General features: G+C 43.9%; 1 protein-coding gene across 1 annotated transcript in view; it reads right to left on the bottom strand.

Annotated features, from left to right (window-relative positions):
- Window positions 1–18912: 18912 nt before the first annotated feature.
- Window positions 18913–20718, bottom strand: part of LOC101408104 (O-acyltransferase like protein-like) — a 68997-nt gene continuing 67191 nt past the window's right edge. Inside the window, 3 exon segments of the mRNA XM_087438829.1 lie at window positions 18913–19033; window positions 19036–19138; window positions 19755–19897. Coding sequence (XP_087294955.1) covers window positions 19014–19033; window positions 19036–19138; window positions 19755–19897 — 266 coding nt within the window. The 3' untranslated portion in view covers window positions 18913–19013.

The raw sequence follows: 20718 nt of genomic DNA, 5'->3' as shown, positions 1-20718 counted from the left end.
TATCCTTGCCAGCATATGGTATTGTCAGTGTTCCAGATTTTGACCATTCTAATAGATGTATAGTGGTATCTCGCTGTTGTTTTAATTTGCATTTCCCTGATGACAAATGATGTGAAGCATCTTTTTGTATACTTATTTGCCATCTGTGTATCTGCTATGGTGAGGTGTCTGTCTTTGGCCTATTTTTTAATCAGGTTGTTTGTTTTCTTCTTGTTGAGTTTTAAGACTCCTTTGTATATTTTTGATAACAGTCCTTTATCAGATGTGTCTTTTGCAAATATTTTCTCCCAGTCTGTGGCTTGTCCTCTTATTCTCTTGACAATGTCTTTCACAAAACAGAAATTTTTAATTTTAATGAAGTCCAGCTTATCAATTATTTCTTTCATGAATTCTGCCTTTGGTGCTGTATCTAAAACGTCATCACCAAAGCCAAGGCCGTTTAGAGTTTCTCCTATGTTGTCTTCTGGGAGTTTTATAGTTTCGTATTTTACATTTAGGTCTGTGATCCATTTTGAGTTAATTTTTGAGAAGGGTGTAAAGTTTGTATCTAGAGTCATATTTTTCATGTGAAAGTGCACATGTTCCAGCACCATTTGTTGAAGAGATTATCTTTGCTCTGTTGTATTGACTTTGCTCCTTTGTCAAAGATCAGTTGACTATATTTATGTGCTTCTATTTCTGGGCTCCTTATTCTGTTCCATTGATCTATTTGTCTGTTCTTTTGCCAGTACCACACTGTCTTGAATACTGTAGCTTTGTAGTAAGTCTTTTTTTTGTGAAGAAGATCGGCCCTGAGCTAACATCTGCCAATCCTCCTCTTTTTGCTGAGGAAGACTGGCCCTGGGCTAACATCTGTGCCCATCTTCCTCCACTTTATATGGGACGCCGCCACAGCATGGCTGGACAAGGGGTGCATCTGTGCGTGCCCGGGATCCGTACCGGCGAACCCCAGGCCGCCGCAGCGGAGCACGCGCACTTAACTGCTTGCACCACCAGGCCGGCCCTGTAGTAAGTCTTGAAGTTGGGTAGTGTCAGTCTTCCAACTTTGTTCCTCTCCTTCAATACTGTGTTGTGTATTCTGGATCTTTTGCCTTTCCATGTAAACTTTAGAATTAGTTTGTTGGTTGCCTCTATGAAAGTCTGTGGACCTCTGCAGGGTGATGGCCCTCAAACCACCAGCCTGGGCTCCCCAACCTGAGAGGAAGAGGAAGGCCAGGAGGGAGAGAGGTGGTTTCAGCACAGGCTATGGAGGGGCCCAACCTAAGTGGTCAGTAAATACCACCTATCATTAATAGTCCTCTTGTATCACAGTGAAGGTAATGAGTAAATAATGCAAAAACAAACAAACAAACAAAAAGAATCAGTTTGTCAATATCCACAAAATAACATGCTGGGACTTTGTTAGAACTGCATTGAATCTATATAATCAAGAATCTAAATAGGAGGAACTAAAATCTTAAAAATATTGAGTCTTCCTATGCATGAACATGGAGTATCTCTCCATTTATTTAGTTCTTTGATTTCTTTCACCAGAGTTTTATAGTTTTTCTCATATTTTGTACATACTTTGTTAGCTTTATACCTAAGTATTTCATTTTTCTGAGTGCTAATGTAAATGGTATTGTGTTTTTAATTTCAAACTCCACTTGTTCATTGCTGCTATATTGGATAACAATTTATTTTTGTTTATTAATCTTGTATCCTGCAACCCTACTATAATCCCTTATTAGTTCCAGTGTTTCCTTTATAATTAGAAAAAATTCAGTTTTAATAGTTGTTTGAGATTGGTCTTCTGAGACAGAGACAATTAGGTTCACATTCTCTTAACTTTCTATTAATTAGGGTGAAGAGAGCCCCAGCGTTTATGTGATTGCCAACAAGTCCCAAGTACAGCTGATCCTAGAACCTTGCAGGTGGATGGAAGGTGAAGATGAAGAAGAAAGAAACGTGTGAAGCGGTAGAGGGAGGACAAGGCAAGGGGAAGGCTGTATTCATCAGGACCACGCGAGGCTGCCATAGCAAAGAGACTCAACAACAGAACAAGGGAGAAACAAAGAAGCTGCTCTCACTCTCACGTGACTGGTTTCAGCAAAGCTCCCTTCTGTTTTCTCTTATGGCATTGTCATTGTATGGATGGATGCTCAAGGATGGGCCTCTGCCACGTCCAGGTTCCAGGCTGCAGGAAGAAGGAAGAGCGAAGGAAGCCGGCACACCAGCTGTCATGTGTCCCAGGTGGTGGCACACCCACTTCTGCTCATCTTCTGTTGGTGGGAGCTTGGTCACATGGCCACACCTGCAAGGGAGGCTGGGAAATGGCATCCAGCTGGGCATCCATGTGCCTAGCTATTAAGTGTCTGCTATTGTGAACAAAGGAGAAAATGGATGTTGGTGGACAACAGTCTTCCTCACAAAGAGGGAAAAAGGCAAGAAGATAGAGAGGGAGAATTAGACAATGAGAGAGAAAGGAGAATGAAGAAGAAGAGAGAATTATAAGTGGAAGAAAACACTCCATTTGCTGAGGGAAGCCCTGGGGTTGGATTCTGACCAGTCCCTGCAGCATCATAGCACGTCTCTAGGTTGTTATTCCAGGGTTCGGGGAGGGGCAGGGTCTGTGACTGCAGTGGGGAAGGAGGGCTTATTTTATTGCCTGGACTTATCAGCCTGTACTTCAGGTTCGTCTTGTGGCTTCTATTTGTGAGTTTGTGCTTCAGACTTATAAATTTGTTTTTCTTTGATCCTATCTTATTTGATGACTTTGATTAAATAATTTGACCAGATAACTTGAACAGAAACAGTAACCAGACAGGGATGACAGAAAGTGGGGTCTCCTACTAGCTTGAAAAAATATAGCACACTTCCTTCCCTTTATATGGTGGTTTAACTTTTTCAAGAGGTTCTTACAGATGTTGTCTCATTTCCTTCTTATCACAAAACTGCAAGGCAGGAAGAGCCACTGTTAATAATAAGTAGTGGTGAGCGCACAGCCTCTAGGGTCATATGCCTGGCGTCACTAGCTGCGGGATCTTGAGGAATTCACTCAACTCCTCTGAGCCTCATTTCCCTCAACTATAAAATGGGGATATTAATAGCATCTACTTCAAAAGGTTGTTTAGTACCTATTTCAAAGAGTCATTGTGAAGACTAAATGAGATAATCCTGTCTGGCACACGGTAAGTGTAACCATCATAGACCAATTCGTACTGGCCCTATTGTAGCCTATTGTATCAATAATGAAATGTCAATCACAGTTGTTTGGCAGGGGCAACGAGCAAAAATTGCAAGTCATGCAGCTGGAGCATGCTCAGAAGATGAAAACCTTGCCCTCAGATGACCTTGAGCTGCCCAGGAACCAAAAGTTCCCTAACTACGGAACTCAATGTGAAGAGAAAGTCAAATGGGGAACCTAATAAGGAGTGAGGCGTCCCTTGATTTGTAGCACACTGGACTTATAAAACTGTTACACTCCCACCCTCCAATCAGATTCCGCCAAGTTAGCATTTTGTATAACCACTCCCACTCCCAACTTCTTAAAAAATTTGTCCCCACTTCAACTCAAGAAGACAGGTTTGAGCTTTGCCTCTTTTCTCCTTGCTGGTCAGCCGTGCAATAAAGCTCTTTCTTTTCTCAAAAGCTGGTGCCGTAATTTTGGCTTCTATGCACATCAGGCAACAAGCCCTTGCTCTGTAAAATAAGCACTTTACAGATGGGGAAACTGAAGCTCAACTCAAGTGGCTTGCTTCACGATTTAAAATCAGGTCTTCTAACATCCAATTCTACTAGACCTCAAGGCATAGATTTTGTGGGGCTCAAACAAGACAGGCAAGTGGCTTGCTGGATGAATTGAAAATTAATTTAAGATTATGAAACAGCACAAAATATGTGGATTAGAGAAGGAAATTCAAGGAGTGGAGAGAGCTATAACACAGAAATGAGCCAGGAGGGTAAAGAGAGAGGGAAAGGAATAGAGATGGACAGAAGGGGCATCATGGCTGTCAGAGGTACTAAGGCCCTGATGTTCTCATTTTCCAGAAAAGGAGACCGAGGCATGAGGAAGTTGCATGCACCTCCAGCAGCTAGAGCTGCAGACATCTGGAAGGAATCACTTCATGCTGGAGAACTTGCTCATTCTGGGGAGAGCTGCTGATCAACCACCCACATCAGCTTCAGCCTCCTGAGCTCGTGGTGATATTTTTGAGAAGGACTTCGGAATCTTCCCATTGGCTGCCCATGGCTGCAGTCGGACAAGCAGGGCCAGTGAGGGAGGAAAGCACACACCACACATCACAATATGTTCTCCTCTCTTTTATTTTAATCCCTCTAGGAACTGGAGACAGACAACTTTTCAATAATCTGAAATTCCAATAAAAAGAAACTGTCTTGAAAGGTACACAGTGTTTGGGAAGGCTTTAGTATTTAGTGGACTTGAAAGATTTCCATCAGCCCTCCAATTTCTCTGTGTGCTTTGGAGGCAGTGAGGGGAGTCACATTAGCTGCAGGAAAGGTCACCACCGTAAGGGTTGTTTCAGCCAAATAAATTTGACATAGCAGGGTGAAAGCTCTAGATAGATATTAAGTTGCTTATAATACCCTGGAGCAGGTACAAGTATCATTTCTCACCGACCCAGGCAGGGTAGGGGAAGTTCTTTCACTCTATGCTTGCTTGTAAATCTTTTTTTTCTCTGTTTTACTCTTTTTCTATATTCTTGCTCTCATTTCCTCTATAACTTCAAGCTTCACCTGGCTTTGCAACCATGAACAACCATGAACATGAAGTACTGCCTTGCTGGTTCTCAAACTTGAGCATGCATCAGAATTACCTGGAGGGCCTGTTGAAACACTGATAGCTGGGCCCCACCCCCACAGTTTCTGATGCAGGAAGTCTGTAGTGGAAACTGAGAATTTGCATTTCTAACAAGTTCCCAGGTGATGCTGCTGCTGCTGGTCTAGGGACCACGCTAGAGAGAAGGACTTGCTTGGCTAAACCTCGCTGGGCTTTACCTCAGCCAGTGCCACCAAACCACTCTGCACTTTGTCTCCCTGTGGTTCCAAGGAGAGCTTCATCGTCAGAATGAAGCTCCATTCAAGACCCAAGATGCACCAGTGAAGCTTCCAGGAGGGACTGGAATTCAGCTTAAGAGCTGAGCAATGTCTTGAGCATCTAGTCCCAAAGTGGCTCCAGAAGGCCCTCAGACCTTCCCTCACTCCCAAAGTGGGTGTGGGTTCCATGGTTGCCCTTAGGTTTGTGATATCTCTGGTTTGACCCCCCAGTCAGCTTTGATCAGTGGTCCTGGAACCCCCAGAGCAGCCCGGAGCTGAGCAGTTCTTCCAGCCGTCCTCTGACCCAGGAATGCCAGCGCCCTCCAAAGGGACCTCCATCACCAAAGAGCCGGTATTGTCCCTTAGCCTGGTGAGTGGAGGTGAGGAGGCCACATCTGGGCATTCTGATGCATTGGGTGTTAAAGATCTAGGAACTTTGAGGTCTAGTCTGACAGGCAGGCCTCATCTTAACAATTGCAAAATAAATGAAACATAAGGTTCAATTCAAGTTTTTCAGAAAGAAGGCAATGGAAATCACTGAAAAGATATAAATCATTTTCAGTTGAAAATAACAGATATAGATTAGAAATAGATAAATTTCCAAAAGGATTAAGTGGAAACCTTATTCGGGCAGTCCTCATGACAGTCTAAATTTCGTAGTAGGCTGGCCATTTAAGAGGAAATCATGAACACTCTGACTTTTCTCATTCACGGTTCAACAAGTCTACAGTTTTCCTGGCAAGCTTCTGGTGCCTTTCAACGAGGCAGTGGGGCCCTGCTCTGGTCTCTCAGGTGCTGCCCTCTTGTGGCTGCCTGAACACATGCGGCTAAAGCTGTCTTGAGGATTCTGCACATCTATTTCTTCAAATCGAAGGGAGCAGAGCCCAGGAGCTGACTTCTCCCACCAAAGGCAGAAAGGTGATGGAAGTCTGCCAAAACACAGATGTCTCCACAGGGCTGAAGCTGTTGCTGTAGCTGTTGTTTCATCAATGTTCTGCATGCAGAGGAGGTAAGAGAAATCATCAAGGCAGGTAATATTGATTTTTCTAGACTTCGGTAAGAGTAAATTTGAAAAGTAAGAAAGAAGACAGGTTTATGTATATGAATATGTGTACATGTTGTATGTATATGTATACATACATATGCTGTATGTGTATAAGTACATGTATGGAGAGGGAGAGAGAGAGAGAGGGTTTATTTTGCTCCTCTGTCCCGCCCACATGGACGAGCAGGAAGAATGGGTTCTGGTCCTGGCTCTGTGATGGCTGGTGTGTGAACTTGGATGGGTCACGACCTTTCAGGCCTCAGCTGCCCCACTGTCAAATGATGTTATTGAATTGATCATCTCTAAAGTCCCTTCCCATTCCAAATTCTGATTCCACTTAAAACAAAATAGAAGAGAAATGCTTCCCCTTGCTCATTCCACATGCCTGAGCCGATACACAAAGCCACCCCTTTGCCTTCCTTCCTTCTTGCTTCTCTCTCCATATTTTCTAACCAAGAATTCCTTATGCTGTCATTTTGGCTTATTTACATGCTACTCTCTTTTTGCAATGTTATATTATCAATATATTTTCAATATTTTATAGTGAAAGTTTCATTTTTCTCTTTGAATCTCAGTCAAGGGTATTCCAATTGTCTCGTCTCTGGTTTTTTTCTTTGTTTTCATGCTCCCTTAAAACTTTCACGTGTATCTTACCATGCCCTTCACGGTTGTAAATTGTAAGTTTCTGCTCAGATGCTGTTGGTGTTGGGCTTCAGCACAGAGCTCCTCTCTTAGGAAGGATATAAACCGGAGTCATTCATGGCTTTAATTTGCATATCAGCTCAGAGCAGTGATTCTCAAAGCGTGATCTGGGTACCCTCCCACCCTCCACAGTCCCTGAGAACCTTCCAGGGGATTCACAAGGTAAAAACTATATTCACAATAATTCTAAGAGATTAAATCCTCTTTTATCTTTTCATTCCTTCACAAGTGTGTACTGGAGTTTTCCAGAATCTATGTGATATGTGATATTGCAACAGACTAAAAGCAGTAGCAGATCTTAGAAGCAGATATATCTTCTATTAAGTCAGACATTAAAGAGATTTACAAAACTGTAACAACCTTCTTTTCACTAATATTTTTGGTTTTGAACATATAGGTCTTTTTCATAAAAATATGTTATGTTAGCATGTAATAGATTTATTGTTATGTTTAAATGAATTAACAAATAAGTATTTTAATTTTTTCAGTTTTAGTTTCTAATACAGTAAATATCAATATCAATAACCCACATAATAAACAGAGGCTCTGTGGAGTCCCAAATAATTTTGAAGGTGTCAAGGGGTCCTGAGAGCAAAAGTTTGTGAACCGCTGACGTGGAGGAACCACGGGACTCGGAGGTTGTTTCTGAAGCTCAGTTTGCACATGTGTCCTGGGCCCTGATTTAATATGTGAGGAGAGATGTGGGGCGATTACCAGTCCACTTACCCAATTTCAAAGGGTGGAGAAAGGAAGGTTAGTTTTAACTGTGGTAGCCAGGAGGATATTCTTGGGTTGCATTAAACTTTCCATGAGCCCAGGGAAAATGAGGATCCTTTGCATTGCCTCTGTGCTGAGCCCAAAGATGCTGAGGCCCCAGCGGAACGTGTGCCGCTGAGTGATGCTCAACAAGCCTGTTTCCTAGTGCAGCTGCCGAGATGGCTGGCTGAAGGACCTTAACAGAGCTGGTCTTTGCAACATCTGCAGGTTAGATACGGGGTATTCGCCTGAAACATCCCTCCCAACCTCTAACTACTCTACTGTAGAGTCCAGACAGCCAAACATGACATTTCTTAGACTCATTTGCAGCTAGGGTACTGTTATGGACTGAATTATGTTCCCCAAAATTCATATGCTGAAGCCCCAACCCACAATGTGACTATATTTAGAAATAGGGCCTTTAGAGAGGTAATTAAAATTAAATAAGGTCATAAGAGTGGGGCCCTAATCCAGTAGGATTAATGTCCTTATAAGTAGAGGAAGAAAGACCCCAGATGTGCATGCAGAGAAAAGACCATGTAAGGACACAGAGAGAAGGTGCCCATCTGCAAGCCCAAAAGAGAGGCCTCAGGAGAAACCAAACCTGCTGGCACCTTGATCTTGAATTTCCAGCCTCCAGAACTGTGAGAAAATAAATGTCTGTTACCGTTTTGCATATTTGAAAGTTGCTAGGGGTGTAGATCTTAAAAGTTCTCATCACAAGAAAAAAACTTTTGTAAATATGTATGGTGATGGATGTTAACTAGACTTATTGTGGTGATCAATTCACAATACAAACAAATGTCAAATCATTATGTTGTACACCTGAAACTAATATAATGTTGTATATCAATTATATCTCAATTTTTATAAATAAATAAATAAGTAACGCCCATCGTGTCAGCCCCCTAGTCTGTGGTATTTTGTTACAGCAGCCCTAGCAGACCAACACAGGTAGTGACTGTGGTTTGGATTCTGTCAAATAGTCATTTGTGTGAATTTGGAAGGTGGAAGTGAGATACACACAAATCCTCTGCTGCTTCTGTAGTATCTGCTGGAAAACATCTTGGACGTGTCTGGTTCTCCATGGCAGCTGCCTGGCCATGGCTGTGTCTGGTTGTATTGGCTTCCTGATCATGGTGGATTCCTGATATACTGGTTTGCAAAACATGGCGGCAGAAGCCTGGCTCTGGGATTAGCAGCTGCAGTGCTGACTTCCCATTGACAGGTGGCTTCCTGGTGACAGAGGAGACAGTAGCTCCCGTGGTACTGAGGTGTGGCTTTGAGAATTGTTCCTGAAAGTTCTTGGCAAGAGAAGGCTCTCCAGGGATCTAGCTTTGCCATTTGGCCCCTATCACTCCAAGTTTCTGTGGCAGCTCAGGATGCTCTATGGAGCCTATGACAAGCCCTAATAGGTCCCTGGGGTCATGGATCAAAGCCAAGGTCTCTTTAGCTATTAATATTCTTCTTTTGAGAAATAGCTCCTAACTTACTACGAGACCCTGGTAAAGACCGGATACCCAACCATGGGACATTAGTGGCCATGTGACTTAAGTTGTCCATCATGAATCATCTAGTACCTAATCCAGCAAGTCATAAGGTTGGATACATGCAGAGGTACTCCATCATCGGCTGGAAATGGAATATATGAGCAGGTCCTGAAGTATAATTAAATTGCTGGCGCAGATGCTGCACTATCCCAGGGCACCACTTTCTGCCACACTGCCCTCAACCCTCAGCCACAACCTTGTGGGTGGTTCCCTAGGACCAGATGACTAAGAAGAAGTTGAATCTGGTTTACAGAAGGTTGAACACAATAATCTGAAACAGGCAGAAGACTGACACAGTATTATAGCCCCACTCAGGGGTCACCCTGCAGGACAGAGAAATCCACGCAATGAGCAGAACTTTAAGTTCCTGAAAGGCGAGATGGTCAGAGATAAGGATCTTCACTAATTCCTGAGCAGCAACTAACCACTTGGCTGGATGATTAGAAGCTTGGAAGGAGTGAGACTAGAAGAGTTATTGGCACGGTCTGGGGGAAAGTTATACATAAAATCACCTCAGAATGAGCCCCAAGTGTGACAATAATTGTATCCCATGTGACTATCGGCAAAGAGCAGCACTGCATGTGAGGCTCTCAATAATCAGGTGAGCTAGATGGCCCATTCTTTGGATGTCAGCCAGCCTGCCACCTTGTTGATGACCTTGTTGATGAGCAAGCACTGTGTGACTGGAGACAGAGATGGAAGCAAGGCAAGCATCCAGCTTTTGCTGCTCATGTGATTCTGGTAGCAGACACTGTCAGTGGAGGTATCTGACCATGGCAGCCTCCTGATCCTAGTGGCTCCCTTCTCCTCATCCCTCTCCATGTGTTGGGCACTGCTTTGATATCCTATACCCTGAGGAGCATATTTTAGGACATCCAGCCCCTTAATGTCGATATCAGTGTTTCTTAAACTGTGGTCATCAGGGTCACGTACTTATGCTTGCTAACAAGTAGGAATCAGGAAACTGATTTTTGTTGAAATCTCCAGGTAATTCTTACCTTCATTAAACTTTGTGGCAATGTAGTCTTGAACAAAAGGAAAGTACTTGAGGTTTCTCTCTCTTTCTCTCAACTATAGTCTGCCCTCTTAGTTCAGTTTTCCAGTCTTAGGACTTCCTCTTCCCTAGTAACTGGCCCCAGGAATAATCTCTTCTTAGGGGCAGTAGCCCTGCTACCTGCAAGGTGGAGCCTTAAACCTCAGGAGAACCATATGCCCTGTTAGCATAGCCTTGATGTTCCCGTGAGAAATATTCACAACCAAGAACAGAGTGGTTTGTGCTGTAACAGCATGCTTTTTACCATCCCAGAAGTCATCATCACGACGGAGAAGGCAGGCTGCTAGCAAAAGAAGGCTGAAGATCACGTGCTTACCAGCCACTCCTCTCTGAGGAAGGGTTGAGATTTATGAGATCTTCAAAGGGGACCAACTCCTAGACTCCCAGCCAGGAAGGCACAGTTTGGGGACAGAAAAGCTCTCCATTGGAAATCCATTGCAAAATGAAGAAAGCATTCTCCTGTTCTCTCCAGTGTCAGCCAGTACTATGGCTTTCTGCAGCCACTCAGGCAAATGCCACTGCTGGCATTCCCATCTGGTCCCTCTGTCACCACCTTCCCACCTACTCCTCAATGAAGTCATGCTGATGTTTGCTTAACTCTAGATCCTCTCAACCTCCTTATCCTCTTCACTGTGGTCGTTACAACCTGTTTAATTGCTTTGTACCAAATAGTAACTGACAAATCAAATTTCTGGAACTGGGAATGGTTACTTGACCAACCAAATGTCTACATGTCAGGCCATGATGGAACACAATATTTTGGATTTTTAAAATTTAATTAACGACTAGTTAGTGTTTCTCCCACACTCCCAACAGCAGGCACTGAAAGGTGGAACATCTAGGCCCATATCAGACTCCTGGCCCTTATAACGTCTCTCATAGGGGTTTTATAATCTGAGGTCATGGGGTTTGGCTGCCCTTTCACCACAGAGATGCTAGTAGGGGATCTATTTAGAATAAAAGAAGCTCCCTCATGGGACATGGTTCCATTGCCCATGTGGGACACTCATTTGCTATGTGACTTGAAGAACATTTGTCTCAGGTTCATGCTCTGTAAAATAAGACATTTCCTATGAAGGAGCTTCTCCGTGTGCTTGATGAGGCCACGAACCTCATTAGATGCCAGAGGAAACATTATGAGCTCTCTATTCACACATCCATCCCATTCCCAAGCGTGGATCTGGAAACCACAGAGTGCCAACCTCTTCAAGAGTCTGCCGTGGTTTCTGGCCCAGATCCGTAAAGACCTTAAGCATGTTTGCAGAACATGGAGGAAGCAAGGGGGCCCTCGTGAGGGATATAGGGAGGCTGAGTGAAGCTGTGGGGAAAGCAGCACATTCAGAGGAGCTCTGGGCTCCCAGGACTGGGCATAAGACCCTTCCTTAAGCTTCCTAGGTCTTCATTTTCCTTGAAGTGTTGGAGAAACATGAAATTCCTCTCAGAATCCTCAAGGAGTGCAAACATACTAAGCCTTTCCCATCTTCAAAGCCCAAGTCACACTCCAGCCTCCAGCTCTCTCTCCTCCCCTTCACAGCCAAACTTCTGGAAAAAATTTTTCATGAAGTTCTTGCCCGGTTAACCCAGTCATTCTGAAAGCCGCCAGAACATGGTGGCTAAAAGTGCAAGCACTGGACTCAAAATACTTGGGCTTGTATCTTGGTGCCCCTGCCTGGCTGTGGCCTTGGGCAAATGACTTCTCTCTGTGCCTCAGTTTCTTCATGTGAAAATGAAGATGAGAATAGTATTGAGCTCAGAGCGCTGTGTTAGGATTAAATGCCTTGGTGTCCACAGCATGCTTAGAACAGTACATGGCATGTAATGAGCCCTCAATAAATACAGCTATTATTGTCTTTCAAATCTCAGTTTAAGGCTAGTTTCTCAGAAATTCCATCTCTGCCTCCCACTTGGGGTCAGGCTTTCACAGTTCTCCCCTAAGTTATAATTCGCTATTTGTGGTGTGGTTGACTATTACCCTCACCCAGGACACTCTGAGATCAAAGGGAGAAGGAATTGCATCTGTGTTTGTCAACATTGCATACCCAGTGCTTAGCATGGGTCTGGCACAGAGCGGGGGCAAATCCACATGTGTTGAACATACAAAGGAATGGGCGAGTGTATGCGTGAGTGCCCATCTGTGTCTATGAATGAGGGAGGCTGCCTGCAGAGCCAGTGCCCCCAAATCCCTTGATGAACTCACTCTGGAAGAGATCTTTGGCCAAAGGATACCTGCTGCCTTGAAAAACTGACTATGGCTCTTAAAGGGAGCCCATTAGGGACCCTTTCAAGCATAAAAAGCTCACTTTGAGCCAGGACCGTGCATGTCTTGGACAAGTTGCTGTTCCATGCACATGAGTGTCATAAATTCAGACTCTGTGATGTAAATCAAATCCTATCATTCATCGAGGTCAGTGGTTCAAAAACACACTTACTCCTTAGAAAACTTGGGAAAGTTTTGAGAAAAGTACAGATTACTGAGTCCCACCCAACCTGCAAATCCCCAGGAGTTTATCCTGGAACTTGTATTTTTTAAAAGCTCCTCAGGTGATTTTGCTGCAAGCAGCCTGCACAGACCAGCATTTGAGACCCTCTAATCTTGTCACTATATAGAGAAAGAAACAGAGGCATACTGACACCATATCAAGATATGGTGAACAACAAAGTTAACTGATAACATTAAAAAAATATAGTGTGCCTTTCAAAACTGCACAAAACACAACTAATACATGTTAGGGTTCACTAGCGTGGAAATGGGGCCTGGCAGCACCTCCTCCCGATTCCTGTTGTGGTTAGAGCAAATATTAGATCGCGTGGCTGACTCAGTCAAGTTTCTTCCTGTAGGCTTGGCTGGGGCATATTTGCCAAGTTCAACACAGAATGAGCCGGTGTTACCTGTCTAAGTGCTGACACCCCCAGACACAAGGCTCAGTCCCTCACACACAGGGGCTTTGCACCTGAGTGTTCCTGGTTTGTGTGAACACGGCAATCATCACCATTGTTCTCTACCTCAGAGGGTCTCAACCCCGGGCACTGCTGACACTATGGGCACTCTCACTTTTATTAGATAATTCTTTGATGGGGGAGGGGGTAGCCATCCTGTGCACTGTAGGATGTTTAGCAGCATCCATGGCTTCTACCCCACTAGAGAACAACAAAAATGTCTGCAGACATTGCCAAATCTCCCCAGGAGGGGCAAAGTCACCCCCCTCCCCCACTGAGAACTGCTCTAACCTTACAAATCCACCTTACAAAGAGCTCAAAGAATCTGCAGCACGAGATCAGGAATTTTCACTGGAGCCTCTTTCCCCCATGGGGAAAATATAAAAGAATATTTCTATGAATTTCATCAACAAGACCCAAAAGCACAAACCAAAAGGCAAGGGCTGATAATTTTGCCTACATTAAAACGTAAAACATTCATAGGGAAAACATCGTACACGAAGCTACCACAGACTGGGAGAAAGTATTTGCAAAACAAATAATCCACAAAGGATTAGTCTTCAGAATACATAAAGGACATCTCAGAATCAATAATAAAAAGACAAACACCGGGGGCCGGCCCAGTGGCACAAACGGTTAAGTGCACACGCTCCGCTGCGGCGGCCCGGGGTTCGCCGGTTCGGATCCCGGGCGTGCACCAATGCACTGCTTGGCAAGCCATGCTGTGGTGGCGTCCCATATAAAGTGGAGGAAGGTGGGCACAGATGTTAGCCCAGGGCCAGTCTTCCTCAGCAAAAAAAAAAAAAAAAAAAAAGAGGAGGATTGGCAGATGTTAGCACAGGGCTGATCTCCTCACACAAATAAAAGCACAAACACCCAACAGAAGAATGGGCAAAGGCTATGATGGGCAGTCTATGAAGGGGAAACTCGAAGTGGCCAATACACACATGGAAAATGCTCAACTCCATCGGTAGACAGGGAAATGTAAATGGAAGTGATCAGATACTAACTTATACTCATCAGACATTTAACAGTAAATTAACAGGTTGGTAGTAACAAGTGTTGGGGAGGGTCTTGAGTAATAGCATCTACTCCCATACACCTCTACTGGAGGTGTAAATTTGGAAAATCACTTTAGAAATCAGGTAAGGATGAGTATACATACACCCTATAACCTTGCAGTTACTCTCCTGACCATATACCCTGGAAACTAACACATCTCCATGAGGAAACACATACAGGGAGTATGTTACAACCACGTCTGCAATAATGAAAAACTGGAAACAAACCAAACGTCTACCTGCCAATTGGTGAATGGATAAACATTTAAAGCACATGTGCACTCAGCAGAACACCATGACCGCTGAAAATGAATGGGCTAACTAGGTGGACTACGTTTAATGGGGAAAATCATATTTTGAAAGAATATTGCAGTATGGATCCAATTATATATTGCTTAAAAACAAAGAAAGTACTACATAGTATTTATATACATATGCATGTTATTAGTAAAAATATAAAAACATGATGAAACTTGGATGAGAAGAAAGAAGCAAATGGGATGCAGGGAGGTCTACAATTGTGCTTACAATGTTTTATTTTTTTAAACAAACCAAAAAACATACATCCAAAGGAAAAATGGCAAAATGTTAACCTGTGTTTAACACGGATTATGGATATGTGGGGTACCAATTGTTTCATTTTTTAGACTTATTTGAATATTTGAAATATTTTATATTTTTTTAAAATTAAACATTTAAAAATAAATACATCGGGAAAAGGCAAAACTACATGGATGGAAAACAGATGGTTGCTAAAGGCTGGGGGTGGGAATAGAGGTTGACTATAAAGGAGCCCCAGAAATTCTGAGGGGTGATGGAATTCTATATCTTGCTTATGGTGGTGGTTACACAACTGGACGCATTTGTCAAAACTCACAGAAGTGTACACTTTTAATATGGTGAATTTTATTGTATATAAATTATGCCTTAATAAAAAATAAATAAATATCATCTAATAATGGTAGGACAACTCCAAATAACATCGTACTCTCACAAGACTGAAGGAGGGCAGGACAAGAAGGACTTGCTCCTTGATGCCTACCCCTCCCTCCTTCAGCAAAGAAAATCTTTCCCAGAAGTCCCCAGCACACTTCTCCTTATGTCTCATTGGTCAGAGCTGGGTCACATGACCACACTTGGACCAATCATCAGCAAAGGCACAGAGGAGGACAAAATTGGTTTATACTAAATATGAGTCTTTCCCTCCGTCTGGGATGTTGATACTGGAACAACATCAGAGTTTGTTTAGCAAGAGAGAAGGGGACTCGAATGTGGATAGGCCACCAAAAGTGGCTGCCTCTCAGCCTATATTAGCACAGCATTGATTTAAATCCCACTTGGGGTCTGGAGACTAAAGTTCTAAAGATTTCTCACGCCTTCAAGTGCCGTGGGGCTTTGCAACTTTGAGCTTCATGGAAAGGGGTCTGGTTGGGCCATTTGAGGAGTAGATTCTTATAAAATTGAGCATATCTGAGACCTGGTTGAGAGAGGCCTGCCCAACTGTATGAGGAACCTCCTGAAAAAGAACTCGTCTAAAGGAAGAAGGGGTTGATTCCATCTCTGTGTCAACTGACTTTACTTAACAGCTACGTGTGCCAGTCATGGGGGTCAGGGCTAAAGACATGGAGAACAGGACAAATGTAGAGAGGAAGCAATTGTCCCTCAGGTCACTCTCCATCCCAGCGCCCACAGACTCATAGTGTATCTAAGGAAGATGGAGCTCTATTAGGGTGAAGAAAACCTGCAAGAGCAGTTGCTATAAAAACACGACGAGCACGCAGGAGCACTGCATCAGAGCACAGGGCACAGATGGCACAAGTGGCGCAGAGGGGACTCATCTGCTTGTGGCATTTGTGGACACCGTTTGCGCTCTGAATAGACACAGTGGCCCGAGCACCCAACCAGCCCAGCCTACATCCTCCCAGAGAAGTAACGGGAGGAGGCAGCATGCTCTGGAGAGTGCAGTGGGGATGTCAGAGCGTGTAGGAGGCACTGGCCCCCGCCGGCAGATCCGAGCAGCTCTGATGGCAAGGCAGAGCTCAGAGAAGAGCCAGCTCCAGAAAAAGGAAGAAAGGAAATAGCAGAGTCCAGGTGTTCACAAGACAAGCGAGACAGCCCTGGACTCTCCCAAAACCAGGCAGGAGGAATTTAAGGAGGGCTGAAGTTCCTTTAGATCCACTGGAGATGATTCTATACTGTGATGCGACCTATTTTTAGGTCGCATGTGAGGCTGCTATGTGGGGATGAAACATGGGCTTCAGAATTTAGGAAGAATCAGAGGAGGCACCCACCAATTGACGCTTACTCTTCTCTCATCCTGCTGCCTCTATAAACTGGCTTGACTTGATTATTATACAAACTTCAAGCATATACAAAAATGGAGAAAATAGTACAATGTGGTCCCATGTACCTATCGCCCAAGCTTCCAAAATTATCACTATATGGCCAATCTTGTTTCATCTATCCCACTTCCTCCTGATATTATTTTGAGGTAAATACCAGATTTTATATCATTTTGTCTGTAAATATTTCAGTATGCATCTAACAGATAAGGACTCTTTTTAAAAGAACATAACCGCAATACCATTATCACTTTTAAAAATTAATAAGTCCTTAATATCATCAAATACCCAGGCAGTGTTCAAATTTCAATTGTCTCATAAATGTCATATACTTTATTACAGTTTGTTTCAGGATCCAAATAATGTCCACACATTCTATAAATCGTGACCTTCTAGGGAATTATGGTTGAAACAAAAGCCAGAACAAAATTGGACTTTTGTATCCCTACTTTATGTTTTATGAAATTGCAATAGTGGGGAGGGTATTTTTTTCCTTATTAAAAAAAAAACTTTCAAAGGTTATGTTAGTTACTGGAAAGCTATTTCCAAGGCCCCCAGGCTTCTAGCCTCATAAAGCACTAGGCAATTTCACTGCCCCACAGTGTTGGCAGGCGAGTCATTTCCCAGTGGGGTCTGTCTGGATTGTAGTGTTCCTCCTGTAAGAGCCACTCGCCCTCAAGATCTCCTCTGAGGCCTAATTAAGGCTGAGAGTTCAGGTGCTGAATCAGCCACCAGGGGGCTCCCGAGGAACTCGATGAACTTCGGAGTTATTCAAAAAGCCGACTTGGTGCGTTTTATTACAGACTAAACATGCTACGGTGGGACTTGTCTCCTCACTCAGGTCAGATTCTGCCACAGAAGAGAACAGACCTCAGGGAGGTGTGGCTTGTTGCCCAGGGCTGGCTGGAAAAGGACAAAGTGAGCTGTCACTTTCCTTGTCCAAGGACCTGAGATTTGCAGCCCTCGCCACCTCTCAGTGGTCTTCCTTGCAGATCCACTTGAGGCAAAGGGAGCATACACAGATGGCCATTCCATGCCTCACGACTGTTAACAAACCCTTCAATTGTTAAGTACACAGAGTGTTATTATAAGCACGTTAGACATATGTTTACGTGTATGTAGTGATGGTTAACATGAAATTATACTCCCAGGAAGGAATACAAGCCTGAGAACCTGGACATCCAGATTCTCCATTTGGCCTTACAGATCTCTCCCCATCTCTAGGCCTCACTGCTGGAAACTGACGGAGTCAGGAGAGAAGCCACTTGCTAGGGTCTCTTTCTTCTGTTGGGAGTTTTTGTTGAGGAACTATATTAGTTTGCTAAGACTGCGATTACAAAGAACCACAACTGGCTGGCTTGAAACAACAGAAATGTATCATCTCACTATTCTGGAAGGCTAGAAGTCTTAAATCAAGATGTCTGATGGAGCCGGCCCAGTGGCGCAAGCGGTTAAGGTGGCGCGCTCTGCTGCGGTGGCCCGGGGTTCACCGGTTCGGATCCCAGGCGCGCACCGACGCACTGCTTGGCAAGCCATGCTGTGGCAGCGACACATATAAAGTGGAGGAAGATGGGCATGGATGTTAGCCAGGGCCAGTCTTCCTCAGCAAAAAAAGAGGAGGATTGGCAGATGTTAGCACAGGCCTGATCTTCCTCACCAAAAAAAAAAAAAAAAAAGATGTCGGAGGGCTCTAGGGAGAATCCTTCCTTGATTCTTCTAGCTCCTGGTGTTTGCCAGCAATCCTTGGTGTTCCTTGGCTTGTAGATGGCCATCTTCTCCCTGTGTGTCTTCACATCACCTTCTCTCTGTGTATATCTGTCTCCGTGTCCAGATTTCTTCCTTGTATAAGGACACAGTCATATTGGATTAGGGCCACACCCACATGATTTTAACTTGATTACCTCTGTAAAGAACCCATCCCCAAATAAGGTCAAATAAGGTCACATCCTAGGATACTAGTGGATTAGGACTTCATATCTTTTTCAGGGGATACAATTCATCTCATAGGAGGGACCACTTTGTAGAAAAGATAATGTTTGGAAGGCTTGGAATGACAAACCCATGAATTGTGCACGCTAGTGGGTCATACCATCCTGAGAGTCCAAGATAAAGTTACAAATCTACAAAGGTATCATAATAACAGAGAAACAATTACGATGTGGAAAACTACATACTGTGATTTTTAATGAGAAAAGTGAACATTATCACCCAAATTACATTAAATTCACTACATTTGATGTGTTCCTATGACCATTGATATAGAAAATAAATACAGGATGAGACCAAAAATATCTTATTTTTTTCCTGAGAAGGTATATCAGAGGGTGATTATTATGCTACTAAGAAGATTATCGAAGAACTCTTTTACATAGTAAACACAGAGAACTTGTCTATCTTAAACATTCATAAAATCAGATTCACACCCCTTTTCAGGAACACAGGCATTTGTTACACAAATGAGGCCACCCCTGCTTTGTCTCATCACCACCAATGAAGGGCCATCCACTCTTTGGGGCTTTACCTGACCGTTCATGGCCCTGCAGGCATCATCCCAGAAGGCATGCCTTCAGGTCCTGACATGGTTTCTCAATGAACAGCCTCAGGGCCAGCCCAGTGATGACGGTCAGCAAGCAGTGTCCAGAGAAAAGATAGAACTGGAGAGAAAGAGGGGCATAGTGGCCACAATCTTACTACAAGCTTCCTATTGTGTTTAGATCTTAAAATGTACCATCCTGGGCCGTCCCCGTGGCTTAGCAACTAAGTGCGTGCGCTCCACTACTGGCGGCCCGGGTTCGGATCCCGGGCGCACACCGACGCACGGCTTGTCCGGCCATGTTGAGGCCGCGTCCCACATACAGCACCTAGAAGGATGTGCAACTATGACGTACAACTATCTCCTGGGGCTTTGGGGAGAAAAAGGAGGAGGATTGGCAATAGACGTTAGCTCAGAGCCGGTCTTCCTCAGCAAAAAGAGGAGGATTAGCACGGATGTTAGCTCAGGGCTGATCTTCCTCACAAAAAAAAAAAAAAATGTACCATCCTGGCTGTGTGAAAAGGATCTGTAAGACAAACAGCTCTAAACATTAAAAACAAAATAAATAAAGATATTATCCTGTGCTGAAGCCCTCCCTCAAATAAAACAAAGAACAATAGGTTCTTAATTAAAAAAAGAAACAAAACCGGCTTCTAACAAAAACAGTAGGTTGCTTTGTTGCTCCAGAGGAGAACAAAACGTGGTGCGGCCACAGAGCTGAGAGCGGGCTGCCTCGCCGTGTTGGTGTCGGTGTAGTGAAGCAGCGTTTCCTGAGGGCCGTTGTAGAGGACCATGAGGAAGGGCTGCCCCAAACAGCAAGCGTAACTGATGCTGCCCAGGAAACTCCAGATGGTGCAAGAAAGCAGCCGGTTTACCAGAGCTGGAGGGAACGGGCACCAACTCATGGAGCCGCAAGCCCCTCTCTGGGCCTGTGAAGACACCGTGTCATCACCAATTCCTCTGCATTCTGCACCTAAGTCTGTGAACTTCTTTTAAGAAGGTCTTTATTCATTATAATTTTTAAGAGAATGCGTCAAAAAAAAAAAAAAAGAAACCTTCCCATTGCAGATGAAAAAAGGAGAGATGCTAATGTTGAGTTTACAGTCAGTTTACTTCCTTAGTGTGGTTTCAACTCCAGAGCACAAAACATTCCACAAATAAAACAAGGTGCGAAGTCGTTTCACTAACCTGGGATCTGGTTCAAGATGCAGCCACGTGGGCTGCCGGGCCTTGGGACAGATGAGGCGGTTCACATCGCGGGCCTCAGACTCTCCATCTGGTATTGAGGGCCTTACATTTGATTAACTTCTAGGTCCCTTTCAGGACAAATATTCTGTAACGTGGTGTATCTTCTAGAACTGTACTCTCCCATGGGATAGCCGCTAGCCACTGTGGCTGTTTACTTAATTAATTAAAATTAAATACAGTGAGAAATCCCTCTCTGAATAGGACTTATTGCTATGTGTAGTGGGTTGAATGATGGTCTCCCAAAAGGTATGGCCCCCTGGAACCTCAGAATGTGGAATAATTATTTGGAATAAGGGTCTTTGCAGATGTAATTAAGGAAAAGAACTCGAGATGAGGTCATCCTGGATTAGGGGAGGCCCTAAATCCAAAGACAAGTGTCCTTATAAGAGACAGAAAAGGAGACACAAACACAAGGAGAGACACAAGGGAAAGGGCCGTGTAGAGATGGAGGCA

Source organism: Ceratotherium simum, chromosome 14, assembly GCF_057802395.1.
Source record: "Ceratotherium simum simum isolate JZ-2026a chromosome 14, ASM5780239v1, whole genome shotgun sequence".
In the NCBI taxonomy this organism is placed as follows: Eukaryota; Metazoa; Chordata; class Mammalia; order Perissodactyla; family Rhinocerotidae; genus Ceratotherium; species Ceratotherium simum.
This window is presented reverse-complemented; position numbering and strand designations above follow the sequence as displayed.